Source organism: Malurus melanocephalus, unplaced genomic scaffold (assembly GCF_030028575.1).
Source record: "Malurus melanocephalus ecotype Western Australia unplaced genomic scaffold, MMel_1.1 scaffold_36, whole genome shotgun sequence".
Taxonomy (NCBI): Eukaryota; Metazoa; Chordata; class Aves; order Passeriformes; family Maluridae; genus Malurus; species Malurus melanocephalus.
The window spans coordinates 2,650,588-2,676,424 of NW_026623268.1; the positions used below are offsets into that span (position 1 = coordinate 2,650,588).

Below are 25,837 nucleotides of genomic sequence, written 5' to 3' on the forward strand. Positions count from 1 at the left end.
TTTATCATAAATCCTTGTTGCAACTGAAACAGGACTATCAAAAAAGAACCTCTTATCAAGTTGTACACACCTACTTCAAATAAATATGATATTCTGGATGAATTGCATTTTTCTTCTTTTATATGGTTGAATTTTCTACATCTGGGTATCTTTTTTTTTTCTTTTCAAACAGTAGCCTTAAAACAGATCTTGCAAGTTACTGGCATAAAAGGTTATTTTCCATTAGAAAAACTGATAGGTATGTTTCAGAAAAAAAAAAAAAAAAAAAACCATGAAATCAGTAAGCTTTTAGACAATGACATTAAATTATAACTGTCCCTAGTGACTTCACAACACAGACGAATTYAAAGCATTGSTAGGTCTCTAGCAATGGCTCAGGCTCTTTGTTTGCAAGCTGGTTAAACAAACTCCACTTTCCCACACCTAAAAATGTAGTGACAGAAGGACAAAGTTGAAATTTGTTTGTCCTGTTTGTTCAAAACTATTTCCATCCTTCATTACTTGTAGCTTAGGCTTTGATTAGACTTTTAAAAAAACTAAATACAGAACTGCACTTCCCACAGTTACTGCTTTGATTTTTATATTCCACATTTTTTATTGGAAGCAAGCATTTGCTGGTATTTCAAAATTTTTTACTATTATTATACTAGTTTTACATTTAATGTAAATTAAGGTCTAGATATCTGAAGTTTGACAATAGGTTGTGATGGTAATTATTTTACATCTCCATGAGGTTATTGCCTTTGCATCATAACTCATTCACTGTGCAGAACTTTTAGATTCAGTAGAATCAAACTTTCCCCCAGATCTTCATGCATGCAGCACCTGCAAATGAGAATGTACTCAAAGTCCAAGATCAACAGAGATCTAGAAGGCAAGTAAAGAGTCACAGGAACTGTAAGATGTGTAGYAGGAAAGGGAGCAGAGCAGAACTCAGAAGCTCTTCTTGAGAGACAAAATTCAGATAATCAATGATCATGTAGGATTTCAGAGAAGCTTTAACTGAAGTTATTACATTTGCATGTTTATAGTAGCTCCTACAGCAGCAATCTTTGGTTCTATCAATAATTTTAAACATTAATCCCAAAGGAAGAAGAGGATTAAGGAGTAGTACAACTGCTGCAAGTGTGCCCAGGTCCAATTTGCTTGAAGATACAGCCAAGCAGAGCACCATGCATTAGTCACCAAGGATTGGCTTTTGTGACACCAGACATTGCTGTGCTAAAATGCCTTAAGGCATTAAATATCATGGCGCTGATGGAAGCCATTGGCAAGTTATCTTCAGTTCTGCTGGGCCTCTTTTTCTGGTAGGGTCAGAGAAAAAGGCTTTTTTTGGTTTATAGTTTAAAACAACGAAAAAGAAGTCATACCACTTGCTAATGTGGTATTTTATAACTTGACTTACTGGGGACTTGTGAAACTAATTCACCCTCCTAAAYGAGAATAATAGACACCTTTTAGGGAGAAAGATGTTTCAAAACATTCTGATCCAGCAAAGGAAAAAATATATAAATCACTACAYGTTATTTTAAGCCACATTCCCTCTCTTCGCCCCATTCCAAAAACCCCTGTATTTGTCCGGTGGAGGACAGCTGCTTCCTTTGTTACCAGAAAGCCCAAAACATCTTYGAGATCAGTTTCATAGGAAAATTCCTATGGCATGACTCAGCGGGTGTGGTTAAGTTTTCAGCAGGTTTCAGCCAGCATTACTTTTACTTAYATAGACATTGCTAAAGATATTGTCCAAAAAAGAGGAAGTGAAGACAGATATCCAGAGGAAAGCCAATTTAAGCATAGAACACAGAACCTGATCACACATTCCCATGTAAGTAAGAGCATGGTACAGAGGAYAGCCAAACCAGGGACCATCTGTGCCAGGACAGGGACCAGCCTTCCTAYCCAACAGCAAATTCAGTTCATTGCAGACACCCAATTTCTCATCAAYTTGCAGAATGAAAGATGGATGTTTGGGAGACAGAGATGCTCTCCCAACAGACATTTTAAGTGAATATAAGGATTACAAATATATGCACAAATATACATATATTGAGACATGATGGTCCTTTCCTCCAATTTCATTAATAAAATCCTTACATTTTATATGGCTGAAAGTGGCTGCTAAAGCCTGGATCCCTTTGCAATATCTGAATCCATCAACAACTCCATGTMTGTTTATCCCAAAGAGGAAACCATGCTATCAGACTGACAGTTGGTGTAGCTGAGGCAGACAAATAACCCAGACTGAACCTTGCTCTGCCATAGCAATCTTCTCCCCATAGCAATGTTCTCCCTTTACCCTCATRCTGTAAATTTGGTCAATAACACTGTACTTCACTACCAGACAAACAGATTACATAATTAATATTCTTCCTTTGTCTCCCAAAATATTCCATCTCTAGTCTTGCTCGATGTAGATCACCTTTCAAACACTGGTTAATTACAGTTACTTGTTTAAGATGTAGCCAAACTTTCCTAACAGGACAATCACTTATGTTTTTCATCTTTCAAAATCCTCCTCCAACTAGAGGAAATATAAGCATTCATAGCTAGGAAAGAAACCCCATAAARCTCTCAAGTGAATTTAAATGAGAGAGGAAAAAATTAAAAGTTCAGATTTTTAGGCACGAGCAACAAAGCCAAAACTACTAGGCTTCTACTACAAAAGTGGATTTCAACATACACAAAAATAATCTGATGGAAGGAAATTGAAGGAATTATGGAGAAAAAAAAAATCCCACCTCTTAGTGCAGCATCTGTACTGGAATGAAAGTGATTTATTTATATTACGCACAGAGATTTTTATTAAAAAGGCTGGTAATGGAACATTTTATTTTAATGCGTCAAGTTGATAAAAGATTAGTTACAGAAATTGTGTATAATGTTGTATAAGTCACATGGATGGGTTATTTAAAAAAAGATTTGATAATTAGAGGAACACATTTCTTATTTTAGTTACATCGTAAAGTGCCTTGTGTAGTCATATTCTATCGTTGGAATGACCGCCTGTACAAATTTCAAGAAAATAAGAAGRTACCTGAGTTTCTTATTAAGGAAAATGTGAAATAGCTAGAAATCTTACAAAACAAAGAAATCACATTCAATGGTCTGCTCAACAGTACTTCTTGCTAATAGGAAAATAACACCTAGCTACTTTAGAGTTAAGAGACTGGGAGATTAATATTGCAGAATTCTGGTAATGATATCTGATGCTTGATCAAAAATAGACCTTCTGTTTAAAGTTAATGCAGGGAACCAGGAGTTATTTTCAATAAATCTTGCAGACACCATRCAAACATCAACTCCATTTACAGTCTTARTATTTGTTATTAACAAATGTTTAGRTGAATTGTACCCAGAAAGGTTAATTCCTAGCTACCTTCCTGTAGTTGCAGGGAAAGCAGGCTCCCTCCTTGGCATTACAGTGGTTCAGAAAAAGAAATCAGCTCCTATTCTGAGCCATCCTTTGAAAGAGCTCCTTCCTGTTCACTTTCAAGGGAAAGTACAGAGATTAGCTTTCCCAAGCTGAGCAGTTTGCCTTTGCAGAAAAGCATTCCCTTGTACATATCACCTTCAAATGCATGTTGGGCCTGAATTTGCAGTYTGGAGTATCTTGAATAATTACGATCTAAAATGTCTGCCCATGTRGGAAAGAGGCAGACAAAGAAGTGAAAAATTAAAAGATATCACTAGTCTTGACTATTAAGTTACATGGGTACCGGTATAAGCAAACACTACTGTTTTGACATATCAGTCTCATGGACCATTTTTCCACAAACAGAAGATACATGAAAATGAGTAAAGAAATCCCTTGTTAAAAATGCCCCAATTTGCTAAGTAATAACAAAAAAGTAATACAATACAATAAGCGAACTTGCAAGTATTGAGGACTAAGAGATGTGACAGAGAAGTTATTCTCCAGTTCAGTTSCAGTTGCTTGTTGCAAACTTGACCAAGTCTCACCTCATAAGTGAATAAGAATTTTACTGATTCAGGACCTTCAGCTGCTCAGTAACTCCTCCTTATTTGCCTTACAGCAGCAAAAAACACTCTTTTGAAAGGACACACTTGCTTCTAATACGAAGGTTGCTCCAGTCAGAAAGCACAGTATCAATTAGTGCAAACATAACTAAGATCAGTCAGCTTCCTAAAAGAAAATTCTAATTGGGAGGCATTTGATATTGATGTTCAGAATGGTTACAGTGATTTTCATTGCTTTTTATCAGCTGTTTCACTGAGATGTTGCTCACAAGCAGACTAGAGAACACAGTGGGACCTTTACACCTTTCAGAAATGGATTTCAAATTAAAATCTAACACAAAAGCTGCTGTACCAACTAGATTACACTCTGGATGGAGTCTGTGGACCTCCAGTCTCACCCTCCTACTCTTGCATCTCTGTTTCATACTCACAGCTACCTCCTTCACAGCCCTACAAACAAGGGCTCAATTCTGTCCCTTCAAACCTACCTACTTTCCCCACTGCTCTTGCCATACACCACTCCATGGTCCCCCAATAACTTTATGGAGTCTGTTTGCACAAAGGAGCTCATCCCAGAACTCCAACAAGTGCTATCCCAAGCAGCTGTTCACTGCTTTCCACACACAACTGTGTTCCAGTTTATGAACCTTGAGGTAAAAGCCTTTACAGGGTAAGGAGTCTCCAGGAATCTCTGTAGAAATGAAAAAGGATACATGTGAACTCCAAGCTCTCCCCCACCTTCTGCAACAGTCTCAATTATTTTCTTCATGACTTCTGCATGCCTGAAAAACAGATCAGAAACAATATATTTTAAGAAAGAGGCAACTCCCTCTTCATCAGTAAGATCAGGTTTTGTGCAAATGAAATAATTTTGGACCATTAGCTTCAGAAGCAGGGAATTTTCAGGMTACCGAGAAAGTAAAATAGCAACAGTAACTGAAAATTAACATTAAGTGATGAATGTAACATTATTTAACAGCTTCATAAATTCAAGGGAAAGCAAAAGATGTTGTATGTTACAAGGTAGACTGAGTGCCATAATGAAAGTCGGTGCATACTGCTTGACATAGTACAATTTTTAATTGCTAGATGCCAAAACAGCAACCAAGTAAGTCCCTAGAAGRTAACACTGACCAGTAGCCAGCCACYASAAGTTCCAGATTCCCCCTGAAGAAAATGTCTAGAAACTGACGTAACATTTTTAGCTGTCTCTGCTTCACTCCAAYATGTAAAGCTTAAAGAGGTTTAAAACACTAAGACAATTCAGTTTCCTAGGAAAGGCAGGTTAAAACAACCCTGCATAAATTCYGAATTATTGCTCTAGGACTGGTTTAGACTATGGAAACTTTCTCTGGTGGTAGTTTGGGTTCTATKGCAAATCAGCACTTTCTAAGCTAGTTTCTTCTCTCTTGTATCTCTGTTATTGTAAAGCACTATAGGGAAGGATAAATATTTCTTCAAGTCACGGAGTTTTTACATACTCATCAGTGACATCCCAGACCTACTATGAACCACTCAGTATTTGTGTACAAAGCCAGCCCTGGGAATCCAACACAAAATTACAGCATAGCCACAGCTGGAAGAGACTGGTCATCATCTAGTCTAAACCTCCTTGCTCCATGAGCAGTCAACTAGAACAGATCACTCAGGACCTTGTCTGCTCCAGTTCTGAATATCTCTAATGATAAAAAGACTTCAAATCTTTTAATGACCAGTTCCAATTTGGAGGTAATGTTCTTGTGTTCAATGCAGTTCTCTACCCCATAACTAAAGGATTAAGAACATACAAAATCAGAGGGGAGAACTACTGTATGGTAATTTATGTTTTATTTATTTATCTTTAACACAAACTCCCAGGCTGTATAACTAATCCTATGTTTATCCAGACTTCAACCTTGTTTTAAATACATAATTCTGTAGGTAATCTTCACCAGTGATATCATATAGGGCTATGGGCATCCTACACAGCACTGCAGGTTAGTGAACAGAAGTAGTTTAAAACACCCATCTCAAAATAATCGAAGTGCCAAGTGAAAACAAGGATGAGTGGGAAGCAGAGTTTGCATAACTTTCTGACCATGCTTTGATACCAGAACGTCAATCTAAATAGCAGACCAGCAACTGGCATTTAGCAGTTACCTCCGCAGATAATCATGGTGCCAATGACTGCAAACAAGGAAGGAAGCTGTTGCAAAGTTACCAAGACACATTGCAAACAGGAACATGCAAGCCTTTGGAAATCTTAAAGGTCAGCATTTGTCATTTACTGTTGGTCTTTGTAAATCAACTAACCCTCASAGMTGATTCCAATTCTGGATCCTCATGATGCCCTGCAGAACACATGCCACTTCAGGTGCCAATGCCAGCTGCTTCTCTGTAGGAACTTGGCCACTGCCAAAACTTAAGTTTTGACCTTATGCATAACTGTGGACTATTTTTTTTACTGGCACCGAATACAGGTCACCATGCAGCTATTAGAAGTCTTYAACAGCATACTGGCTCAACTTCAGACATGTTACTGACATCCGTTCTTTTCTATTTTCTAAGAACTACTCAGATACCCAGAATTCTAAAATGGCCACAGAGTAATGGTCATTCTTATAGYCATATAGTTACTCATGAAAAGCTTTACAGGTGCTTTATAAACTTTGTAAATTTGTTTCTTGTTTTCAGTTTTCTTCTGTAAGAAAACTTGGAGGAATCAATATGAAATATGTATACACTACAATGGAATGAAATAACTTTTGAAGAAATGTAACTTTTGAAGAAATGTAACATTTTGAAGAAATGTAAATGTAATTTCTAGAAATTTCTGTTTTCTAGAAATCTTTCTCTGCAGATATTTAGGAATACATTAGAAGGAAAAAGAATTCAGAAGCCTATTATTATTTATTCTGAAGTGGASAAAAATAAGCCCTTGGAAGCAGCGCAAGCAACGATGATTTTATTGTAAATGTGTTTAGTGGTTAACTTGTTTGATAGTCCCTTCGGAACACCCACAGAAAAAGCTGAAAATCATGATTAAAGCARTTTACAGCAATTAATGAGGAAGTTGACTGTGYTCCTCCCAGTACCATAAAAATGCTGACAAGAACAACAACTTACAAAAAAGCYGTAAGATGAACAATTTCCATTAACTACTTGAAATAGAAGCAATCTCAAGCAGCTGACAGCAGCATCTGACCACCATTTCTTTCCTTTCTCTGACGCCTGACATAAGGATACTCACGTCACAGAAAAGGTAAGTTTGGAATCATACAAATATCCTACATTACACAATTCTTGTAACATGACGGGAAGCAAGAGCAGTAGATGTAACCAAACACTTGCAGTTCCCAGTTGAATTAAAAACAAAGCAACAGTTAGGTTATTAGTTTTTCACACAAGCCTGGACCTTCTTAGCTGTTAGCCTTACCAGTTACAAAAGAAATAGCTCACCTTGGAGTGTAAGAAAACATACTTAAAACCTGCATTGTAGATATGCTGTTAGCATCTTTCTTCAKAGTCTCAACACCACCTTTTCAACCCTTTCCAGTACTAAGCAGCTGCAAATCCATGAGATTGCTTTTTGAGAGGGGCTACAGTTTCCTCCACATTTAAGACTAGCTACAAACCTGTCTCACTTCAATGTCAATCATCTCTTTCATGCTTAAAACTAAAACAAGTCTCATGATGCAAACTATTCCTGCACGTGTAGCTGTAGATTACATAACAAAGGAACTGGCACTTCACTGGCTTCAGAGGAAGAAGTGAAAACATGACCRCAGAGCTCTCACGCATGAAGAAACTCACCCCAAATTCACAGATTAGCAATGCACTGCTAAGATCTCTKCAGAGTAACTTAAGGTAAGCAAATCACATTGCAGCCACAGTATAAAACCACAGCTCTACCTAGTCAATTAGGGCTGTCATACCCAAATACATCTGCACCTTTCTTAGTTCCGAGTGCCCTCCTAATCTGCATCAACAGGAGCTTCTTCCCAAACAATTCACTAGCAGGGCTTCCAGCAAACACAAAGTAAATTAAATTTTGGCTTCAGGATTCTTTTCCTCCTTTTCTCCTATTAACCATCTTCCCAGTCAGTCTGTTAAGCCCTCCTACATTCATCCCACTTGACACTCCTTCAAAAACACTAGCTGYACAAAAAGCTGCATCCCTTTTTKGTCCAAAATCCTTCAAGCAGCAAAYAATAAGAYARTCAGTCAACTAACAGGTTGAGATTTARACTGGCATGTTTATATAAGGTACAAGAATACCTTACTGGATCAAACCAAASGTCTGCCTGGTTCTGCTTACTATCTTACAGTACATGCTCAATAAAGAGGCCAGGACAAGCACCAAATAAATGATCTGTCCAAAYCACCACAGCTGTATACTAGAAATTACCCAGAGACTTTCTAATTCTGAACCATTATAATAACTACACTTCTAACAACCTTGATGAATTTTTATTTCATTAACATAATATTGCTTAAATAAATACTTAGTTTAGTTAGGTGGCATGTGCAGTAATTAATCCTTTCTGGGTTGGAACATGCTGGCAGAGTAGCATTCAATGCCACTAGTTTCACTGTTGGAAGAAAAATCCTATCACTTCACCTTCTGCGTCATTCACAATGAAGGTCACTGATATCGTAACTCCCTGCTCAGCTTTTTCCAAAGATAAAGGATGACAGATTATTCAATTACTRTTATGGGAAAGAGCTTTATAACTTCAGTTATCCCATACAACTCTCCATGTCTTTTCCAGTTTTAGTCTTCCTTCATCTCACAGATTACAGAACAGATAACCAGAGCTGTAATGCAATATTCAACATGTGGATGGTTCCACACATTAACAGAGGACTTATGTTGTTTTTTGTTCTATTCTTTATTGTTTTCCTAACAGTTAACCAAGTTTTGCTTCTTSTATTAACCAAGATTGACATTTCATGTTAGTGCAGACTTAAACCCTATGATTTAAAGGCCAACAATGAACTTTTGAACTCCAAATTTTTCTTCTAAACAGCTAAAGAGGAGAAAAAGTTATTTCCCAATTGTACAATGGCTTYTCTGCTCAATATTGTCTATATGTAAGTCTGACTGCTTGGTGAAAACAAACACTGTTGTAAAGCTGTGGTCAAAGAACTATGACCTGCAAGAAAAATGAGATACAGATTTACAAAGCTCATGAATATATATCCTCATAGTAAGACCAAAATTAGACATAAAATACTTGTAAAGTTCCCTTGCTCTCTTAAGACTGATGAGCAAATAAATGCTAAACCAGAAGAACAAATAACTTCTAAACCAAAAGCAAGAATGCTTTGAGTCTGTGAAAACTACYATAAGCTTGTCAAAAATAAGCTGATTATTTGACCTTCAGATAGTGATGTGGATATTCAAAGTGTTTAAATAAAAGGAAATCAAACTTAAAGGGGTAATCTGAACTTTGAGTCTTTTTTAAATATATGCAGTCATATAAAGAATATCTTTTCCTAAAAGATAAAAGTCCAAACTCCAATCTCCAAGAACTTCACACTGTCAAGAAGCTGAGGAGTTACACTATTGGCTCTGTATCACTAAGACACTTAGAAAGATGTTAGAGCCTACAMCTAAGACAAGATGCACCTTTCAAAGACCTAGAAAAAATATCTGTGCAGCAAGTTGAACTACAGGCTCCTTATGTCTTGCGTGAGAAATGTGGAAATTACAACAGAAAATATCCTAAAAATGTAAATGTGTTTTACACTTGTGTTAATAAATATTTTGGTATGGCAATTACAGGACCCCTATTTATCAGTGCAAAATTTAAAAGGGGAGCAGAAAGGAGTTAACATAAAAAGAGAAATTAATAATTCTGCTGCCAAAGTATACACTACACTTCTACCCTCCCCAAAAAGTAGACAAAAGGATAAAATTTTATTTCACTGAGTTCTGGTAGTCATACTACCACACAGACCCTTCAAAATAAGAGTCACCAAATTAAAAATTATAAATAATGACTAACTTAGAAACATACTTAGAAAATAGAAACTTACTAGCTAACTTAAAACATTTAACAAAAACAAATTTCTATTTTAGCCATATTACTGCTTATAGTAATTTATTTGCCATGTGTTTTACAATATATTCAAAAACTAATTGATAAGTCAACAAAAAAAATTTACTCATAAATAAGAGAGGGGRAGATGTAGGGATACAGCTAGAAAGCAGAAGTGAGAGCACTGCTCTTGTCAGAAGTGGACATGGKAACACTGCTAGGCAGCAAACCATGGCAAGCAGTGAGGCCTATCATAAAGTAACTAGCATAAGAGAAAGGCATGTTTGGTATGTACTGGTACTGGTCAGTGCTAGCTCCTAGTTTTGCAATATTATGAAGAAACATAAATATGGTTGTTACAGTGATTACTGCTTATATAAGWATCTATTTTTAGTTACTGMTGAAAAGGTATACTGTGTTCTGTATCAATAAAATCGGCTTATTGCATCCAAGCAATCTGCCCCATCYCTACAACTGCCARYTGTCWCCTGACATGCCATCTTCTGGAGTCCATAGGGAAGCTGAGTAAAAGCAAGTTCATCAGACAAAAAGCAGTGCTAACTGCAGAATGCACTTGCTGCAGTGAGCACTGGAATGAACTCTGACAATTGCTGATACCTTCCTTTCATCCTGCCTCAGAAGCTAACAGCCCACTATAAGAGTCAGGTGAGGATGCAGGTCCAGAAAGCCTGAACAGAATCCTTAACAAGACCAGTGAAAAGCCTTGTATCCACAGGTTGAAATCAGACCAGAAAGGAAGACTTACCTGCATGGGTGAACTGAGCACATAGGAGGTGGAGGAAGATGAGGATGATTTTCAATGGTCACCGTTTTCTTGACGTGATCTTGACTAATATCTTCATACATATGCTCTACTGTTAAAGGCTGCCGTTGCTATAGAGGAACAAGGAACACGAGAACAAAAGCATTACTAAAAAAGACTCTTGCTCCCTTCTAACATCAGCAATAGATGATGCATCAAAAATTACAGGCATCTAAAATMTAATAGTTCTGAAGGTACACCGAAAAAACAGGAGTGTGTTAAAATCTATATGATACAGAAGCAGTACTGCACAGATCTTCCTTTGAGTGTGATGTCAATGTATCTGACAACCAACTAGGTTCCCACCGAGGTGGGTGCAGTAAGCCSTTCACAACTTTAACTCAAGAAGCCTAGTGGTTAAAGTGAAGAATGATTTGTATATTCCTTTCCCTCTAAAGCTGATGAAAACACATACCTGCTTACTTGATTGAGTTCACTGGGGTTATTACCAGTTCTGCAGGGCTAACAGAAACTCCAGTGGCTTTCTTTGAAACTGAAACTGCTCAGTTACCACATGCAGTTTTCAGTAAAACTGTTCCAATCTCCTGCAAGTACCATAGAAGTCCAGCCTATAAGTTTGTATTACCTAATGGTTGTCTCACCATTTTCTCCTTTAAATTTTTGCTGTGAATAAGCAACAAAATAGCCTTTCTATTTACACAGTGAGTCTAAATTCACAGAAGTAGGAAAAAAACCCAACACAGCTATACCTCATCATATCCAAATAACCAGAGCCTTGGAGTTTGGTAATATTTGTCRTAAGTGATGTAGAGGTCATAAGTTCTAGTCTGTAGAATAGCATCTTCCCCTCCAACATCAACTTTAGTTTTGTTAGCTTCTACAATCTGTCTTGTGTCAAGCGTTGCCTGGTTGAAGGTAAAAATGGCAAGATTAGTATAGTCTTGCTTGGGTTCCCTCCTTTCCCATCCAAGTAGTTTCATAAAACAGTAAAACTTTTATTAACTTTCTTAAGTGGGTATAAAAGCCCCCCCAATATATGGATTGTTTTTATTTCTAAATTAGGAGTATCAGTTTCTCCCCCAATAAGTATTTTTGGTTTTATTTTTGGTGGGTTTTTAACTTTTAAAAAAAGCCCTGATTTCTTAAGGAAGTAGGCAACTACATTGTTACCTTCTTTCACAAATAACAGACAACACCAATGAAATTCAGAGGAAAGAAGTCTCAGTTCATGCAGGTTCATGAAGACCTTAGGATAGTACCACAAATAATGAGGCCTTCTGTTTTCTCTCATGAAAGTCTGATGGATTGGTGTAGTCTGCTGAACCTACAGGGCACTYATCTGCCCCATGTAAGCCCCAAGAACTACCACTGCATTTTTTAACTTCTAATGAATACAGTGTTATATGTAAACAGAGCAAAAAGGAGCAGCAAAACCAAGGAAAATTTCTGTGGGCAAGATCTTTGAGGACCCAAGCATTCAAGTTACTGCAGCAGGTTGGCAGGAGACAAATCCATRGGAAATCAGGCTCAGTAACCCTGATACGCATAAGCTTGTTATTTCAGCCATTTGTTATCATTATTTTTACTTTGCTTGTGCTTATATTGTAACAGACAAGATAGAGAACTGTTCACTCACATCATCTGTCTCCAATAGCCCACTTTCTTCATACTCTGAAAAGAAGACCCATAAAATTCTGTGTTCAGCTTGTAGCCTGTCATTATATTTGTTATTCATAAACAACTACTTAAAAAAATCTACATGTATCTAAAGAAGTTTTATTCAGACAGACTTCTCAATCCCCAAACCAGACTACCCCTTTTTTAATAGAAGTTTGACCAAGACTACAGTATGTAGGTGATGACCAATACTTCAGTGATTTTATACAGGCAAATTGARTTTAAGTGTAGGTATGAAGCCAGAAGAAAGCTGTGATAAATCCCCAATTTATACTTTCTTGAATCTGCTCTGCCACACAAATTAATTTTCCAATCACTAACATTCACACAGGTTTTGGCACACAAGTCAGAGTAGACATGCATAAATAAAATCATATAAAAGATGATAAAGAGCACTTGCCTACTGAAATTTTTCAGTACGCATTCCATGAAAAGAACAAGTGGTGCTTTTTTAGAGTGTATTGCTTTAGTTAAAGACCTGAAATAAATCATGTCCCACTCAATTTAAGGAAATACCTTCCATGTCTGCAGCTTCTCCTTCATCCTCTTCATCATCATCTTCACAAGATGCTGAACACTCTGGTATTTTTATATTATCCTTTAGAAGTTAAATGGAAAATATTGCTTTAATGACTATCGCACCTACACAGCCTAACAGCCCCAAAAAAATTAAGGCGTTAAGTCCAGTCAACACATTCAGTGAACCACAAAGATAATTTCTGCAATATTAAGAATTATGCTGAACTCAAGTACTTGCTTATTAATGCAACTTGGTTTCAAAGTCCTAGTATGACATTAAAAATAATTTAACATTTTTTCCTTTGACTTTTTAACCCTAATCCCTAAACAAAAAAAAGTGAACATGGTATTAAACAGTTAAAAAATCCACCTATCTCAAATGAAAGGCAATGACTAAACTGCTAAGATTAAGTATGAAGGTTAAGGTTTTTAAAGTTCTAACCCACAGCAAACTGTGCTGCAGTTATCAAAAAGTATCTCAAGGAAGGGACCCATAAGGATGCTTGCATCTAAACCCCTGCTCTTTGTGGGACTACATGGAACTCTACCATATGACTAAAAGTGTCACCCAGATCCAAACACTATGAGCCCTGTCCAGTTCCATAATTGTTTYAAAACACAAGAGAGTCACAAAAGGTGTCACATTTTGATATAATTCTCCAAGAAAACAGAGTCTAACAGAAACAAATATAGCACTAGCCCACAGTCAACTTTTGGGCCTTGCAAAGCATTAGAATACAAAGGACAACTCCAGTGAAATTCAGAAGGTGAAGGTCTCAMTTTACACAGGTTTCATGGAGATTTTAAGAGAATATTCCAAATAGCTACTACAGTTAGAAGCTCCTCTAACTGTAAATATCAGGCGGATTTTTTTTTCATTTAAAAAACTCAAAAAACTCAAACCAGTAAGAAACTAAGTTACAAAGTGCATTGTCAAACAGAATATCAGCAGGAAAGAGTTGTTCTCCTGGACTCAACCTCCAAGCAAGCAAATTTTTCTACATACAATAGAAATAAGACACCGTGCAAAACACACAACAGCAGTTATGAATCACAGTAACATTTTGCAAGTATTCTGTTTTGCAGAAAAAGTGATCAACTACAGTTATTCCTTAGAGTGTTTCTTCCACCATTATGTGATTGACTTRTAAAAAAGCAGTATTTTTACTATATTCAGCAGTCATTTGAAATATCTGCATTTCACCGTTCACCAAATCAACAGCATTTTGAGCTGATTACAATTATGCAGTAGCACAGGACAGCCTATTTTCTTTCCCCCGTATTTTTAGAATACAAAACTTCTGCTTGGATGGTTTACTCTCTCATAGCACACACAGAACTTCTCTCACCACCTCATCTTTAAAAGCATTTTGTATCTCTGTGACTTTTTCCATGTTTCTTTAAATGTTGGCCAATACATTTGCATTTCAAGTACTTCCTGAGGAMTTGAGTTTCAGATTTTCCTCCTGATGTAGAGGATTTTTGGAAATGGGCAAAATCTGAGGACTTCATAAGATTTATTATATTATATTATTGTTATTGTATATATTTAAACAGGTAAAGTTCTCCTAAACTGAAGGGCATAAACCTGTCAAAGTGGACCAAATGTAATGAAAGTCTGCTTGCAGAAGGAAGAAATACTTTACATCCCCACACTACCTTCTAATATAAAAATTTCTTTACACTGGATCTCCAAATATTATTTTGAAACACTAATGTGTTGTATCAGTGTGAACAGAATCTCATTTTCAGTTTGTAGAAGCCTGGCACAGGTGCACACTGGCTAAAGACATTACAAAAAGACAAATGCCTCAGTAAACACAGCAATAAGAAGACACACATGCTTAGACTAACATCACAGACTCTGAGGGTCAACGTACATCTGCAAAACAGTAAGTGACAAARTGTATTTTAATCTTTCACAGGGACTATTAGATTGCCACTGGTAAAACTCTACTACCTTCAGGTCCTGTAATCAAGCAACAGGAAAATTTAGAAACAGGTACCTTACTGTCTARTGTGATCTCCTTAATTGCTTCTGTTGCACCCACTATACCTGCAAATTGAATAAGAAATTTGTGTTAAAAAAGCTTGGTTCTTTGTTAGAAAATAGCATAGAAAGAGATTGCAAGGATTTCAGAAAGCATTGTCTCATCTTTCCAAGTTAAATATCACAACCATCTTGGTATGTGAGAGGCTGTCCATTGGTCTTGGCAATGTGCTCGGTGCTGGACATTCCTAAGCAAACCATACCAGTAACATGGAGCACCACAGCACRACTGTGCCATGTCTTATAAAGTCTGTGATAGAACACAGCAGATTTGGACTTCTAATTTAAGGTATTTTTTGATAAAGGTAAGCTSAGGGTAGGTACTTGCATCACAATAATGGAACTGAATCTCATGAGAACGGCAGACATTTACAAATATTTCTGAACATCTTGAAAGCAATGACAAAGCAAAATGTAGCAGAGCACTCAGTGCTTTCAGCTGAGAGGAAATAGGGGTATAAAACCACACCAAATCACAGCAATGTCCACTCTTGGGTTTCTCCCCATTAGCTTTCTAGTTTTACTGCAGCTCTCACACAGCACCTTTTGGGATACATGCCAAGATCCTGCTTTGACAGAGTACATTTATATAATTAACTCTTTGGCTGTGGAAACAGATTTTATCTCATTTGACAGCATTTAGAGACCTGGCCAGGTTTAGTCAGAGTGTTACAGATGTGCTGTACAGCATGGTGCCCAAACCAGTCAATTCCAAAAAGRAAAACCTGCCAGAGGAGTCTATTCACAGCAGGGATGGATACTGCAKACTTAATTCAAGGACATGACAAAACTATTCAAAATTATTTCTTTAGTGTAGGGGCATTAAATTATGAACTGTGATGCATTTAAGAATTTCCAATGAAAAAAAAGTATTTCTACAGAAACAAAAGGCATCATCTCCCACCCTTTTTCTCTGCACACTGGYGAACCATTCAGAAAACTTTCTCCACATCACAGCAAAAAAATTTACACCAAAGAAAATAAAAGATGAGAGGAGTACCTTCTAGGTTTGGCAACAATGGAGAAAATATMATTGAAGGACAGAATTGTATTAACACATGACAGAACATCAAGRAACAGACTAAAACTAATATAACTGCCAATTAGAAAAAAAACGGAAAGGATTTAAAAGACACTGTGCTAGAAAAGCCAGTGAAACAGATTCATGTAAGCAGTATTTTTAAAATTTCTTTATGAACACAAGCTCATTTAAGGGCTTATTATGAAAAATGATCATCTCCCATACTCATCTCTGTACTTAATATTTTCATTTTTTTTTAGTTCAGCATCCACAGTTTAAACCAACATTCTCTTCACAGGATTCCYTTACTACTGAAAGAGCCACCATGCAGCTCTTTTCTTAAAATAACTTCCTAAAACTTTAATAAGAGAATACTGAAATAATTGCCATAATCTCTGAAGAGGAGCCTGTTTCAAGCATATACAGCCATACAGTTAAACACTGTGCACCAATCAGGTGGGTAGCTGATAATGTAGCTTACTTCCCCAGACCAAATAATGGTACACAAACATCCATATATAAGAAAGATTTTACTTTCTAAGAGTGGAAACTGAAAATCAGATTACCAAATGCAAAGCCTGAAGCAAGACCTTGAATACCTGCATTGTGGAAAGTGTCTACCCATCCCCCATCACCATCATCTTCTTCTATAATTGCTTCCTGCTCATCTGAGTACTCCATCTGCTTACACCTTTTATAGCACGGCACTAYAAAAAATGGCAAAACAAAAAGAATGCAGTCAGTCATTCTTATACAGATTGGAGCATGACATTATCCTACAAGGCCTTCTAAAATGCGGCAGGATTTCATATATCCTTATTTAAGRAATCSTRAAGCTGYATTTCAAATGSAAAAGTGTCAACTTACAAAAATACGCTGACATGCTGCACCAGATATTTTACTTCATGTACAATATGACTGCAGTAGCCTTACAAGTTCATCTTTCTGTTAAGTATTAGAACAGTTACATCCAATCTCTTAAGGATCAGAAAATAATTAACTTCTCATTTGTTAACAACTGGAGACAACCTATTTCTTTTCTTCACATTGGTAAACAACTAAGGACAATTTTTTCTGGATTTTCATCAGTTTTTCAAACTCATTTGGCTCTAAAATTCTGCTAAAAGTTTACATCATCTATTTATGCAATACATTAGGTATATTTCATTACAATTTAAGATCTAGAAGTTTAGAAGGTCAGAATTTATGTGATATGGAGAATAAATTCTTTTATATGTGTTACAGGGCCATTAGAATAGGGATTTAGATACTGTTTTCAGAAAACAGTCAAAGAAAGAGTGAATATCTGATGAAGGCAAAGCATAAACAAGGACTATGTAGAAAATACCCCTTCCTTTTCTATTTACATGGAGAAAAACAAATCTGCTGCATGAAGTGCAGCATTTGAAAACTGCTTTGACCATTCAGAAAGGGAGGAAAGGGGTATGACGTCAGAGTAAGTCACCCAAAGACTTCCAAAATGAGGTCTGTACGATGGCTCCCAGTCTCACCTATTGCCCACAGTTTTTACTCAGGTGGGAGGCCAGTGTGACACCAGCAGCAGGCAACACACTATTTTAGAAATGTGATCAAGAAGGATGAGAGCAATGAGGAACCTCAGAAATGGCAGGAAGAGAAACATAGCAGGTAACTGGCTGTCAAATCATAAGACCATGTCACGAGATTGTCCAACACTACTGTAGTAATTTTCACATGATAGTGCACTGCAAGACTCCAAAAGCCAGCAAGGAAAATCCAAGCAYATAATACAACTCTCTGCAGGCAAAAATCTCCCCGGGCTGTTCTTAGTACTAAAGGTTCATCTAATGGCTTTGACACATTTTGGTACAAGATCTTTTGGACTTCCACATGATTGTACCAAAATGTTATCCTTCTTATCCATTAAAAAGGCAGTCGCCACATGTATTATATAAACACAACTGTGAAGTTGATAAAAAATTAATTGAAGATCATTTCTATATTATTATTATTATTGATAAGGGTATTGACATTAATTACATATTTGAATCAGAAGTATCAGTGTCACTATGAAAGACATTTCAAGAACTTTTTAATAGTCTGAGTCTCCAAAAGAGGAAAATAAACATACGAACATGACTGGAAGCGAAGACAGACAAAGAGATTTATAATGTTTAAAGTTAACTCATACTCGACCAAGGCAATCTTTATTTCCTGTATAAASCTGTATTATAAAGTGATCTAAAAAGAATTTTTAAGTGCAAGAAAAATTGCTTTAATATCACAAAGCCAGTCTATCCRAAGTGCGACATACTTGATTCCCCTATCAATGCAATCAGTAGAGTTGATAGCACAGACACCTATGCTGTCAATTCTAAGAACACTTACATTTAAATTTCAGCCTTACCATTTTTAGTTACCAAAAACTGTTTGTCTGTTGGCAGATAAGCTTTGACTTTTAGTTCTTCTCCTGAAGCCCTGTAAAATGAAGTGCACCATTTGAGAATGTGATGACCTGCAAACAAAAGAACCCTTCTATTTTCAGGTTGTGTCAGGAACATTTTATATAATCCTCTTGACCTATTCTCAGAATCAGTTTGCTATGACTTTACTCTTCCTTATATACATTTGGTATGGTGTTAGAAAGCTTGGCCACCCCTGAACTATTCTGGGATCAAAACCATTTTATGCCTCAAAAACAACTTTCACCTTGAGATGGCCAAGCAAAGATGTGTTGACAGAATAATCTATTCTATATAAAATTTTCTAGGATCAGCAACAACAAAGTCGCAAATGTCGGAAGCAAGCAACTTCAGAAAAGCAAGAAATAGACCTCTATAAATATCAAACCTGTCCATAGTCACTACTGCTTAAGTACTCTTAATTTCACATTGCTCAAGCATTTGCCTTCACCTTTAGCAGTGCTTGGTTTGAAATAAGAGTAACATTCTAAATAGCCAAACCAAAACTGCTTCTATACTCAACATCATGTYTTCTCTGAAGGAGATGGAAAAAAGACAGGGTAAAAGTGATTCAAGTATAGTAATTTCTCCTTCAACAATTTGTGGCCCAGTACAGAGCCAAGACCCTGATGATACCAACTGCACAGACAATGCTCATTTAGGGGCAGATTAGTTCACAATGAAAGACACCAGTAAAACAAAAGGAAGCACCTAATTTGCACCCTTACTGTATATGAAATAGAAAGAATTCCCAAGGGCTAAGCACTAAAGGCATTCGTAACAACCTATTGCCCCTAAAACCTGAGAAACAAACAAAAAATGCTCAAACAAATCCTCATCTCAACTGATGTTATACAGCAATTACTAAAGCCCTGCCTGACTTAAATACATATCCATCATAAAAGCTCTACTGGAAAAGTCCACTTACTGCTCTGAAATGAGACAACTGTATAGCTGAATCCAATGGAAACACATCGAAGCACAGGCAGGAGTGCCAGCTTTCTACAATTCTTTCAATTTTACTTACCATTGCCAAGTAGGACAGTGGTGAACTAAATGATCTCCAGCTGCAACAAACTGTTGAGGCAGGAAAAAAAATTACTGTTAAATATGGCCCAAGGAAACAATTTTTTCTCAGTATTAGCATTTCAGTTCCACATTTCTTTGATTGATTAACTATGTAATTAATGAAAGTTTTAATCAGCTTGATGCTTTATTTTAAYCCCATTTCTCAGCTGACCATGAAAATGAAAAGATTAAATTGACTTCACCTGAAATGCTCGCTAAGCACCACAGCAAATTCAGGAAGTTTCAAAAGCTGTGGTACTACCTGCCAGTCTAGTCAGAATCAAAAACATTTCCGGACTTAGCAATATTGTTTACTTTGTAATAAAGAAATTATTTTAATTTACAGCTATTAAACTTTTACAAAGACAACGAAGAGCTTAATGAAAAAAAAAGAGTTTAATTCTCTTTCCTTCAAAACTATTTTGCAGCAAGAAAAGCACGACAGGACCATCAATCCACTGAATCAGYGAGAGAATTGCAACAAAGGAATAGACAGCATACATTTTATATAACGACTCTCACTATAATAGCTGATCATTGAGGTTAACTAATAATGGATTACCACATACATAATACACCAAGAATCTTATAGAAAACTTTGTTCTGAAAAAATAGTTTTAAAAAATAGTCACTCTATTTGTTCTTAGCATCAAAGATGAAGCCTTTTATAAAACTGTACTAATATTTCAAAGTGATACTGTCACGTTAAACTCGCCAGCAATGTCATGCTAGACTTGTGAACAAACTCAAAATYCACGCAGCAAAGTCTAACCCTCAAGGCTTGTATATTGTACACATAAATTGAGGAAGGCAAGCCCACACTTAAGAAAAGTGATTTTTGTGGGCTTTGCAGCAGTCACTTTGGAATATGAGGAGCACAGCTATTGCTACAGGTGCTTTCTTGTCTTGAAGTGCCAGTTTATAACACCACCCTCCCTGGCTGCCCAGAAGCTGCTGCAGTGTGACATAACAGGCTTGCAGCAGGTCACAGCCATTTCCTCACCGTGTTCTGAAAAGGGAGGGGATCAGCGCAGTGGAAAACACCACAGCACATACTGCACATGGATTAACAGGCTTAATCTCAGCAGAAGTGCTTCCCTTTCACCCATTTTTCAACAGAAGCCTCTGGCAAAAGTGAAATCTCTTAAAAAAACACCAGTAAACCCTCCCAATACACATGGGAATTTTAAAACTCATTATCTCTTATATAATAAACCTAAACAGAACTCCAGAATTATTTAAAATTGTCCGTTTGAGGAACTGGAACTCTATTTGTGACACCAATGTTGACATATATTACTAAAGTTGAAAAAACAGTGCTGTTTATGAGTCTAACAGATAGCCCTAAAACAGCACTTGAAATTTCATCTACATTTTTTTTCAGGTTAGGCAGCAAAATTATCTAGCTGGTTTCACTTTCTATTTCTCAAGCACTGATACTGTYTCATACTTGAATCAGTACTGCAAAKTGGAGGAGATTAATTTTAGGACATCTTATTTCTAGTCCTGGAAATAATGGTTTTAACAATTTGCCTGTATTTACATTTATATTTAAAACAGGTGTTATTTTTGCAGGTATTAACAGGCAAGAATTTTTTGAAACTAAATCAAGTACACAGCTAAATGAAAAGAGGGAATAGGTGTTGAATTTGATTAATGAGTCATCTTTAGCCTTATTGCTAATTTATTCATACTCAGAGGCAAGGCACAGGAACACCATAAAAATCTATAAACCAGTTAGTGTCTCAGACTAAAATACAGCTAAAATTATCCAAGAAATCCAAATTCATTCAAAGACAACATCCTAGTGTCATTATTTTTCTTTAGCAACCATTACTGTAYAAWGAYTGTCAAAGGGACAGTMAGCAGAGCCATGCTCCAGCTTCATYTAAATTTAACAAAAATTTAATCTTGCTGTATAAGCAGTTCCCTTGACCACTGTTTGAAGGATCAAATTTAYTCATCCCAGCAGCATCTAACTTGACACACAGACCACAGACAATTCACATTCYTAGTGGTGTTTAAACACTGCAAACTGCTTAATGTAATACAGTGTGRTTCTTGCTATCTTGCCTTTTCTGCCTGTACCATGGCAAATTTTTCTCCCATAAATCAAGAAGCGATCAAATAGCCTAGACAAATGTTCTACCAATTTCTCGGTTATTTTTGCCTATATATGTAACAAAGATCATATACTAATGTTTAACATATATGAATATTTATACACACACACACACAAATGGTTATCAGAACAGGAGAACACCACGTTGCTAAGCCTGTTTTTCTGTGTGGTACTTCTGTGTCAGAGAGAGAGAATGAGTGTTTGCTTCCAGGCAACAGGGCAGAAAAAATACAGGCACCAATATCAGGAAAAGTATTTCTGTCCACATTATCTATCTCCACCAATCATCACTTCTTCCATTTTTTTCCATTTCATCTTTACATTTTTTCATTGTTTCAGTTTCGTCTCATTTCACCTAACAGTCTTAACACTATTTTCTCACACCTCTGTAAAGACGAAGTATTTGCAGAGCAGTAATGCTTTCATACAAGAAAAAGCATAACGGGGAAGTTAAAACAGCACCAGTCAAGTCAGTGTTCTTTCTATTCCAGGAAAAAAAAAATCCTGTTTGTTGCTCTTTGCAGTGGAGTTCTTAAAAAAATACAACTGCATGGCAGCAATCCAAAATACAACCAGCCTAAAGAAGCCTATAGAGAAGAGGGAAAAATAATAATCATTGGATACTTGGTGAGGACAAGTATCTGTAATRTCTTCACAGAGCCTTGGAAGGAACCAAACCAGAAGTAAGCAAAGACTCTTCCAAAGATAAAAGCTCCCYTTTGAATTGGTCAAATTCAGAGGAAAGACTTCTAAAATCAATATATCCTGCCTCAGTCCTGAACTCCCATGACAAATGGAGTTGTTGACCCAGCTTCTTTACAGTTTTTTCTCAGCGTGATAGAGGGAAAAACCATCCYACATTCAGATGCCTAGTGCCATCTCAASAGAAATTAYGTTGATCTASTTTATCTGTAGAGCAAAAAGGCCAYTGAAAAATTTCACTTYGTGGAAATTGTTTCAAGAAGCAGTAACTGGCAAAGGCATGATCTGTTTAATATGGTTGCTTTGCATTAAAAAAGTCATTACTTTCAAAATAAATCCAAGTTTCTAAATACTTACTTCTTCAGGTGTAATTACGCCAGTTTCTTTAAACTTGGACTCCTGCAATAAAAAAAAAAAAGTTTAGAAATTTTGAGAACTTCTGACAAATCAACATACTCCACTTTATTAGAAAGACAAACATCTTCTCTACTTTTGTTTTGCAACTAGTTTGTCCAGAGATCCATTAATCAGCCTGGAAGCAACCTTTGCYAGGGCTGATAGGCAGCGTACATTARAAAATGAGAAAGTARGGTCCCCAAAATTACTTGTTGCAAAATGGAAGGCATTACMAAAAATTATCATCTATACAAAACACTTTATTTTTGCTACTGCCAAATATAGCAATAATGAAGAAAAGATGACTGGCACTCAGTATTACATTTGCCAGTAAGAATCAGAAAATCACTGATTCCAGCTGTCAAGGACTCCAGAGTTCTAAGCACTGAACAGCACAGCAATGCATCAATACAAGGTTTTGCAGTTAACAAAAGTCAAGAAATTAAAGACCAAACCAACTTTTCTTTGGGGTAGAAATGTTAAATAGAAAAACTTAGTAACAGACTCTCTCTTAATACCCATTTCTGTGACTTCATCATGCACCCTATGGAAATAATTTCAATTTTTGCACATTGTCGTGGGGTTTTTTGTGGATCAAAGACTAGATGGCAGACACAAGACTAACTCTGCATGGAGAAATGAAGTACTTTGGCATTAAAGGTGTCATTTATGAAGCTTAAGGATAATACACCTTTTTTTCATATTCAAATCTAGACTAAGTGTATTATGTTTTGACTTCTGCTTGTTTATTTCTTCAGAAAAGCCCCAAACACCAAGGAATCTTACTGTTCCCCAGCACTAGAACTATCCAAAAACAGCTTTTGAAAAAGAATACTATTTCAACCATGGCATAGCTGACTTCTTGCCCTAAAGAGCCTATCATTTTTTYCTACCAAGGCTAAAAGCAGCAACTGAAAATGTCTTGCTTCCAGCCACAATTTYACCTTATTCAACCAGTCAGAAAAGATTAAAGAAATGCAGCCACAGCTAACTSTGATTATTCTTGTTCCTTCCCCTGATGTGTGCTATCACGTATGTTATAGAAAATGAAAGAAGCGCACCTGTTTCATATGGTATTAATTACTGCCTTTCTGCCTGAATTCTAAAGAAAATGCACTTAAAAACAAGATTAAAATAGGGCAAACAACAGTTGTACAAACATTGTAACATTGTTATGTGCTAGCTGACTGAAATCAAAGTAATTTGAATTTCTGTAAAACTCAGAATCCTCAATAACATACTGTGTAACACCCCAGTGGGGACAACTTAGTAGTTCACCTCAAAATGAACAACAAGCAGTAGGTAACGTGCACAAACTTGTGTCTCTGGAATTACATGTACAATATCCATCCTCTGTTCCCTGAGGGTAGATAGTTCAGTTTTTTCATCAAAGTAAATTCTTTGGCAGCAAGAGACACAGGTCTCATTTCTTTCTAAAGTTACTAAGAGTATTTATTCCAAGCACTTGTAAGGGGAATATATACACATAATATTAACACTTCCCATTTCTGGGAGATTCTAAACCTGCCTTCTCCCAGTAATACATCAGGCCACAGAATTTCTTCCACTATTACACCAGTACAACAACTGTGCTATGCTAAACAAGACCCTTCACCTTCCCATGCCACAACTTCACTGCAACCCACACATTTCACATTGGTGGGCAACTCTGGAAAGGTCCACTATGCAGGCAAGAGCATCCCACATACCACACAGGAACAAGTTCAATTAATAATTGACTGTCGCTGCTGTCTACTGAAAGATGTAAGCTGCAGGGTGCAAAGCACATAAAAGGTCAAACCACAAAGCCACAGGCAGAGWGACTGTTATCATAAACAAGTGTTTTCTCAAAAATATGCAGAAGTATCAAAATCAGTGGTAAAAAAACTGATGCCAAGTTAAGCAGTCATACACAAAGTTGGGGTTTACACTAAAAAATTTGTTTGCAAATAAGAGTCAGAGAATACGATGTAGTCTAACAACTACAGAAAACTACAATTTATTTCTACCTAAATATGCAATAACAGGAATTATAACAGATGTACTGCCCCCCTTTACAAAGACCCAGAGACTCATTTCTACTATTTTCAGCAACTTAATGCATACAGGCTTGAATTAATACCGTAATTCTGATAGAGGAATAAGCTGTGCTATGTGACATCTGCTCACATAACGAAGATGTGGCTAATTTTGTTGTTTTCGTTTGGAATTTTTTTGTGTCAGCTGAAAAAGCTGCCCTCTTAACCAAAATAACCCTTGCAACGCAATTCTTGAAACCAGGTTCAAACCTGYCTGTACGCGTGGATTTCAACTCCTGGTCACAAAACCAGCTAAAAGTTTCGCCACTTTAACAGCAAACGGCAACACATTTAAGTCAYTCCTTGAGAATCAGGACCATCAAGAGCTGTTCTTCACCGCTCCCAGATGGGTCCTCCCCGCTCCCCGTGGGATGTGAGCGATAACTCGGGTTCCCCCCATCCCCTCCGGCCCGAAGSGGGGTGAGGGCCGATGGCTGCGCCCGGCACGCCCAGCACCGCGCCCCCGAGCCCCRCAGCTCCTCGGGCCCGGTCGCCAAGGCCACCGACAGCCGGTTCCCGGGCAAGTGGAGCGACTCCCGGCCGCTCGGACAGGGAAGTGCGGCCGCAGGCGGGGGCGGCCATGGGCGTCCCTCCTCCCCATCCCAGCTCCCGCGCAGGACCGGCACCTTGAGAACGGGCGTGAGGTATTCGGCCACCTCCAGGGCCTTCCCCTTCACCGTGTTGATGACGTTCTGCATTGCGGCCGTCAGACGCTCGGACAGACGGACAGACAGACAGCGGCCGCCCCCCTCCCCCCGCCCTCAGCACGGCGCTCCCGCGGCCGCCCCTCAGCCGCCCACGTGACCCGCCCCTCACATTCCCCCCGCCCCCCCCCGGCGCACGAGCGTGACGACACACGCCGCGCGCGCGCAAGGCGGGAAAGCGCCGGGGGCGGGGAGGGGCGGGGCCGCCGCGGCTCACGTGGCCTCCGGGGGGCGGGCACGAGCTGGGGGCGGGGCTCGCGGGTTCCTCGAAGTC

The 25,837-nt window shown here is 37.6% G+C and overlaps 1 protein-coding gene across 1 annotated transcript; it reads right to left on the minus strand.

The window, feature by feature from the left end:
- Window positions 1-2,126: 2,126 nt before the first annotated feature.
- On the minus strand, window positions 2,127-25,653 carry ATG3 (autophagy related 3). The gene is made up of 12 exons (XM_057364197.1): window positions 25,486-25,653; window positions 22,743-22,784; window positions 19,521-19,570; window positions 18,439-18,509; window positions 16,652-16,759; window positions 14,988-15,037; window positions 12,979-13,060; window positions 12,422-12,456; window positions 11,535-11,690; window positions 10,768-10,895; window positions 4,692-4,760; window positions 2,127-3,034 (listed from the first exon to the last, which is right to left on the minus strand). The coding sequence occupies exons 1-12, from the start codon at window positions 25,555-25,557 to the stop codon at window positions 2,953-2,955; spliced, it is 945 nt and encodes a 314-aa protein (XP_057220180.1). The 5' UTR covers window positions 25,558-25,653; the 3' UTR covers window positions 2,127-2,952.
- Between the last annotated feature and the right edge of the window lie 184 nt (window positions 25,654-25,837).